A 7,535-nucleotide genomic window follows, 5' to 3' on the forward strand; every position below is an offset into this window, starting at 1 on the left:
TGAGTTTGAGCTCTATGATTAAAATGAGTGAAATAAACAGTACCTTGACCAAGGGGTATGAATGAATTAAGAAATGAGTTTCTTAAGTAATTCATAATTCATTATAATAATAGTAACAAGTTAAAGTTTGACAATCAAACTGTACTCTAAAAGTTAGCCAAGAGTTGAAAAGATTGAAGGAGTTATATTTTTTGTTCATTTTGAGTTCTCAGATGTAATTTGATTCTCATAATTAATTAGCATGTTGAGCATTTCATGAAGATCACAACTTACTTTAATCATATTAAAGCTAACAATGAATTGTGAAAAATTTTTCGGAAGAGATTGTAAGATTAAATCTTGTGAAAGTTCTTAGCCCAATGTGCATCCCAACTTCTCAAGTTGTTCAATAAAATCAATCATCTTAAGAACATGGGTCACAGGAGAGTCCACATCAAGCGTGGATCTAAACAAAGTTTTGGACTATTGATATCGGGCTGTCTTACTTTGTGAACCATACATCTTCTTAAGATGTTCAACAATAGTTGGTGGATCCATATCCTGATGTTGTCTCTGAAGATCAGAATCCATGGATGTTAGAATTATGCATTTGACAGTAAGACAATTTTTCAAGTACTTTTCATAAGCCTTGGTTGCCTCATTATCAATACTTTCATTCTCTTTAGGAACTAGAACCGTAACAGCAAGCTTATCGATTATATCAATTAGTCTTTCATGCATGAAAACAATTCTCAAATTGCGATACCAATCATTATAATTGGCTCCAGCCAATTTATTATTTTCAAGTATGCCACGCAGTGATAGAGCATACATATTATTCATGAATCTAAAAGGAAAAACAAATATAAGTACGTATTCACACATGCAAATAACACTTTTCACAATTATTATTATTATTATTATAGAAAATTAAGAAATCTTTATTTTTTAAACTTAAGTGTTAAAAAATATTTAAGATCATGAATAAATGTCTTGGTTGTCAAGTCATTATTCATACATTTTTAAATAAATGATTAAATGTATCACATACAATTTTAATCCTAAATAATTATCTGGTTGTCAGGTTATTATTTAATTGAATTATATTTTATACCACTAAGTTATCTAGGTTCAAGTAAAAATTAATTCATTTCATATATCAAATACATATATAAATTTTATCCTTGAGTACAAGTCTTTTGATTGTCAGGTAGCTCTTCGTAAACAAGATATAAAATTTATTTATCCTTTTTCCTTTCAGTTTTATTTTATAAATAAATAAAAAAAATAATAATAATATGTATCTTAACATACATATAATTTTATGTCATATAAATTTATAATTTTGACAATAGCATCATTTGTCATGGATTACGAATCACATTCATTATAATAATAAAAACTTAAATTAATCCTATTAATTTTGTAAATTTTGGAGATAAAATTTTAAACACAAAAAAAGAACCTAAGTCTGATATCACTGTAGGATTACAAGTATTCATAACACACAGCGGAAGTAATAAAGTAATTCTATTTATTTATTTTTGTGCTTAAAATTTTATTGAAATAAGATAGGTTAGATGCCAATACTGAGTACCCTAGTGAATAGGAAACTTTCTCCTTTGATTGTATGAAGATATTATGTGTATCCATACTGAAACTGATTCTTATTGTCAACTTCTTAACCAATGGATTTAACTGAGAAATTTCTTACAACTCCTTGCACCAGCAATTCTTCACTAAAAATTGGAATATTTGTGTATGTAGAGATAGAAAAAAATTGTGTATTTTTCTTTTACCACATACATCTATATATAGTATGAGATTGATAACTGATTTTAGGATCAAATCTTATGAATCAAATTACAACTTAATTTGAAACAGAATTAGTTAAGATCTTATCCATATTTAAAACTCATCATGGAACAAATAACTAATTATTTAATATTCTCAATTATCATGTTATTATATTCATGGTGCTAGTAAAGATTATAATAATATTTTATTTAAATTAATATAATCATTTATTTGATCAAATCAAAATAATAATTAAATAATTATTTACCAAGAATTATAACACTTGTTAGTGTGTGACCCCATAGGTTTAATACTAAGCGGAGTAGTAAATTAGTTATACTAAATTTACTAATCAAGGTTAGCATCTAGCAACACTCCTTGACGACCCGATAGTATGAAGTAATAATATTTTTACTAAGAACCCAAGATGAACAAAAAATATAACTCCTTCAATCTTTTCAACTCTTGGCTAACTTTTAGAGTATAGTTTGATTGTCAAACTGTAACTTGTTACCATTATTATAATGAATTATGAATGACTTAAAAAACTCATTTCTTAATTCATTCAAACCCCTTGGCCAAGGCATTATTTATTTCATTCATTATAATCGTAGAGCTTAAACTCATTACCATAGTTGATGGATTCCATATTGACTAATCATTAATTCTACAAGTATTTAAATCATACCTAATATCCGTTCAACTAGCACCATAGGGTATTAGGTGTCCAGAATCAAAGTATAATAAATACATTGTCAATTATTATGATAATCGCAGGTCAAAGAAAAATTCTAATATTATGTTCATCATAATAAGAATATCCTATTGACAAATATACGGTAACAATAACCATTAGGAATTCTTAAAGTGAGTTTGTTCAATGGTCATATCTCTATATACACTATTTATATATATAATTTAATAAATGAAATCTATTAATCTTCATCCAATGAAGACTATATATATATATATATATATATATATATACCCGAATCACTAATTAAGGGTGGCAAAACGGGTTGAATCCGTCGGGGTAACCCGCTAAACCCACTAAAAAGGGCGGGTTAGGCTAGGATTTAGAGCCCGCCAAATTAAAAAATTTGCCAAACCTGCACCGCCAAATTGGTGGGTTTTGGCGGGGCGGGATGGGCCGATCCACTGGGCCGAAGATTATTATTATTTTTTTATTAAATAAAAGAGTAATTACTATTATAAAATTAATAATTATAGAATTTTTAAACACTTTTTACTTTGTTTTTATTTTTATTCTTCTTTTATTTATTAACTTTATTTATTTTATTTTATAATTTCGTATATTTGTTCTAATTATGTGACTTGTTTTTTAAAATAAAGATAGTTCTATTGACAAATATTATTTTGAACAATTTATTGAAGTTAAAAATTAAAAGAAGATAGTAAAAAAATATATTATAATTTGATTATTTTTTATTTGTATTTTATTTTTTAATTATTATTTTTTGTTAATTTTAATGAATTTTATTTTTAAAAAATAAAAAAAAGAGTCAAGCGGACTAGCCCGCCGACCCGCCGACCCGCCATAAAATGGGGCGGGCTACCATTTTGAACTCATTTTAGTTGGCGAGACGGACCGGCTTGCCCTGTTTATAGGACGGGCTTAGGCGGGGCAGGGAGGGTTGGGGCGGGCCGACCCACTTTGCCACCCCTATCACTAATGTCCCAATTTTAATGATTCTACGACTAGAAACAATTTAAATTAAAAGTACTCAAAAAACGTATATCTCATTATTACAATCCCTGTCATAATTATGCGTTTCTAATTTTAATTAAGGACACTATCATAAATTACAAAAATTTATTCTTATAAATAATAATAATAATTCATAATAATATTTTGTTGAACATACATATTTATCTCCAACAGAAGTATGGTCGGAGCCCACCGCTCGTCTCCAACAAATTCTGCTAAACGACGATGCAGCCTAGCTTCCTTCTTCTTCTTCTGTAATCTCTCCATTAGTTTTTTTTCTTTCTTTTATCTGTTTTTTTTTCTTTTTGTTGTGTATAACAAAAAAATATTTAATACTTTTGTTTATTGATTCAAATATTTAATTTTTTACTGCACTTTCATTAGTCAATTTACCATGGTTAAATGGGTTCAAATCCTTTGGTCTTCTACCCTATGTCCCGCCACATGTTGCAATCATATTGGATTTCCGTCCTTAGCCACCGATTTTCTATGTCCATCAAAAATTTCACCTCTATAATAAAGACTTTACAATATGCAACTCTAACTCATTATGATATGAATAAAGTCTCCAAAATATATGCATAAGACTCTCTTGTCTCACTGAAAATGTATTATGTAACACCCTAACTATCAAAATGTCACGCTTTCGAATGCGCTACTCTGGTAGCTCAGGTATTACGACGACTCTTAAAATATTTAATATTAAAATACAAGTCTATTTAAAATTTAAACTAAATTTTTCAAAACATACATCCATGCTTAAAATACAAATTACAATACTCATAAAGATACATATATATATATATATATACATATTATTAATTGATAAGCATTACATAATCAAATTCCTGTCCCTCTTATAAAAACTTGTATAGATAAAGGCGAGGAAAAAAGTAACTAATACAGCATAAAACATCGTTTGAACAGAAAATAAATAAAATAGGCTCTTCCGAACTTTGTCGTCTATAACCTGATAAGAAGAAATCTGTAGGAAACTGAGAACATCGTCTTCGCTGATTCTCAGTATAGGGTTAGAGAATTACTATAATAAGATACGTGAAATAAAACTGTTTTTAAAAATACAGTGATTAATAACCGCTTTATACATCTTTTCAAAACTAAAGATTTTTCAAAATCCAAAATCCTTTCTGAAAAGAAAAGTTGTTAATTTATCAAAGATCTAAAATCCTTTTTTTAAAAGTTTTTTCTAGACAGCATGAATGACCAAGTTGTTCCAAACATAGGTTCATTAAGTCTATACTGAACCAGTTTAGTTTTTCATACTTTTCTAAACCAAAAACTCAAATCAAACATGGTCTTCGCCCCATCTCATAATCAACCACGTCCTTAGACCCAAACAAATCAATCCACAGCCAATTCACCACAAATTCAACTAATTTCAGTCACAAATACAAGTAAGAAGGTTCAAACACAATCAAGCAGTTACATCAAGTTGAGCAATTAACAATTAAACATAATTATTCACATAGGCAAACCAATTACAATATGCATACCCAAACAATGTCACATAGATGCATATGATGAATGCCTGCCCTATGGCTTATAAATCTCATCTGTCGGTTATCAAGCCAACCTGACAAGTCCGGCTACTAAACCCTGGACTGTCCTCCATCGCGCATCCCATGAGTCTATGAATAGCTTTTACTCTTTTCATTCATAATTCATGTACATATATTTAAAACTTTACTCAATGGGAGTTAACCTTCCCGGAAATTTATAAGTGCACGGTCACCCTTACGACATAGTGTCAACAGAATATCAAGTCTCAACATGGAACACGTGGTGGCAAGCCACGGTACTTTATCCAGGAAAACTCGTATCTCAGATAAAAGAAGTGTAAAAGCCACATATTTATTCATCATCATTTTCGCACTTCATTAACACTTCATATCAAGTCAAAACATCATTCCTGTCATATATCACTTTCTCCTCAAATCACTTTTTTTAAAAAACCAAAAATCAAACTCATCTTTGTCTCAAAATTCAAAATTCCTCATATCTTAAATTATTCCAAGTTCATAATCCACTTGTTTTCTCAAAACCAATTCTCTTTCAAAACTTAGCCACCTTATGTGACATTTTCTAAAATTTCCAAAAGACTTTAAAAAATATCATATCAAAAAGGAATTTTCTTTGAAAAGACTCAATCCTTCACTTTTAAATCATTTGTTTAACTATTTCAAATCAGAATTATTAATTAACAACATTGGCAAAAACTCAAGACTCTAGAAAAAATAACCTGCCACATTTCTCAAATTCTTTAGAAATTCTCGGAATCATAGTTACCTAAATTGAAATCAATTAAAACGAAGATTAAAAATCAACATCAAGGCACGTAAGCCAAAAGTTCCGAACCACCTTCAAAACCAAAGTTATTTAAGCGCAAAAATAAATTTCATTTCATTCTTAAATCAGAAACCTTTCCAAGGCTCGGAATTATTTAGTCTTGCTAAGTCAAAATTTAAAGAATATTTCAAAAGCAAAACAAATTTATTTAATCAAAGTTCAATTTCTTTTAAAATTCACTAAAACTCCTCCAAAAGTACTTCTTTAATCAAACTTCAAAATATAGGTTCTTTCATATTTAAATCAATCTTAAAACATAAACTTTCTTTAAACAGATTAAACCCGGAATACCTATTTCTTAATAAATCAAGAACCAAATAATAGAACCTCTAAAATTCATTCGTTTTCTAAATCACATTTTAAAATAGAATCTTAAATTTCATAAAAATTCGGCAGCATCTCCCCTAAAACTTGGACTTTGTCACCCATTTCGGGTCCCAACCAAACCATTCCGCAACCCCTTCCATGGGTTTAAAACCAAATCAGTTTAAAATCAGACTAATCCCGAGAATTCATATCATTCTCATATTTCAAGAAACAACTTCATTTTCAACAGATTAAACTCAATTTCAAAACTTTAAGGAAACAACTTCAAGAACCATTCGTTTAACAAAACTAAACAATAATCCAGTTAAACAAACATTCATATCCAACCAATACAACCAAACAATACATAAGACTTATATAATCACTAAAGATATACTTCTCACATCAATATCAATATATAACAATCCCCAATATTAAAGAATAGTTTTCCGAAGAAGGCCCCTACCTCGATAAGTGAAACCATAACCCATACGTGTCAACTGAATTCTTTTTCCTCAGCTCGAAATCAACGTCAACTGAAACCTTAGCTCCACTTGCTTTCTCAACAGCAGAAACAGCCTTAATCGCAACATGCAAACTCAGTTTCTAATTCCTAAAAACATCAATATCGCAAAAACCTTAAAGCACATAACGAAAAACTAATGGCGATGATTCCGAAATAGAGACACTTACTGGAATAAAAGAACGACCCAGCAGCCACCTGAACTTAACCGGCAGTAGCTCTGACAGCGTCCAAAAGCTCCAGTGGCTTAGCATCAATCTCAATTTTTGACATGCAAACCCATAAAAATTAACCCTACAACATCTATATATCAGAATCCTTAACCACATATAACTAGAACGATTACAACAAGAGCTTCAAGGTGCGGGCAACTCACTGCGAAAAGAAGAATGACAGAAGTGGAGTAGCAGCTCCGATGGCGACCTCTGGCAGCGGCGACGGAGACAGCTTCACAGAGGCGACGCAGTTTGGCGACGGATCGGCTGGGCGAACCGGCGGCAATAGATCCGACGCGCGTCTCCTCTCTCCGTTGCTGAGCTCCTTCGCGGTTTTGTTTCCTTCCTCGCGCGTCCTTCTCTCGTGACGGAACAGTGGCAACGACGACGTGGAGCACGGCGTCGTGGCGGTGTCAGAATCGGCCCCTCCTCTTTCGCGCATCTCTCTTCCGCGACGCGAGCAGCAGGACGCCATGGCAGCGGCGAGCTTCTCCTTCCCCGGCGCTCTCTTCCTCTCTCTCGGATCCCCCTCTCCTTCCTCCCCTTTCGTTCTTTCTTTCCTTTTCTTCTTTCTTTTCTTTCTTCTGTTCTTTCTGAACCGTGTGTGTGTTGGCGAGGA

At 31.4% G+C, this 7,535-nt stretch overlaps 1 protein-coding gene across 3 annotated transcripts; it reads right to left on the reverse strand.

Moving 5' to 3' along the window:
- Positions 1-4,223: 4,223 nt before the first annotated feature.
- LOC130961932 (uncharacterized) lies at positions 4,224-7,535 on the reverse strand. 3 transcript variants are annotated; one of them, XR_009079669.1, is made up of 4 exons: positions 7,078-7,535; positions 6,872-6,995; positions 6,645-6,791; positions 4,224-4,490 (listed from the first exon to the last, which is right to left on the reverse strand). XR_009079669.1 is itself a non-coding variant. In XM_057887980.1 (4 exons), exons 1-4 carry the CDS (start codon positions 7,389-7,391, stop codon positions 4,469-4,471), a joined length of 573 nt encoding a protein of 190 aa, XP_057743963.1. In that variant the 5' UTR covers positions 7,392-7,535; the 3' UTR covers positions 4,224-4,468. The 3 variants fall into 3 exon arrangements, 2 of the variants coding, with proteins under 2 accessions (XP_057743963.1, XP_057743969.1); XM_057887980.1 differs by having other exon boundaries at positions 6,645-6,757; XM_057887986.1 differs by having other exon boundaries at positions 4,224-6,791.

This window comes from Arachis stenosperma, chromosome 1, assembly GCF_014773155.1.
Source record: "Arachis stenosperma cultivar V10309 chromosome 1, arast.V10309.gnm1.PFL2, whole genome shotgun sequence".
Taxonomy (NCBI): Eukaryota; Viridiplantae; Streptophyta; class Magnoliopsida; order Fabales; family Fabaceae; genus Arachis; species Arachis stenosperma.

What these genes read in the sequence shown, in the direction of transcription:
- LOC130961932 (XM_057887980.1), bottom strand. Translation starts at nt 7,391, where the DNA reads ATGGCGTCCTGCTGCTCGCGTCGCGGAAGAGAGATGCGCGAAAGAGGA. An exon ending in CTGTCATTCTTCTTTTCGCA is followed by an intron (nt 6,996 to 7,077) that starts GTGAGTTGCCCG and finishes TAGATGTTGTAG; the next exon opens with GGTTAATTTTTATGGGTTTG. An exon ending in TGGGTCGTTCTTTTATTCCA is followed by an intron (nt 6,758 to 6,871) that starts GTAAGTGTCTCT and finishes GTTGCGATTAAG; the next exon opens with GCTGTTTCTGCTGTTGAGAA.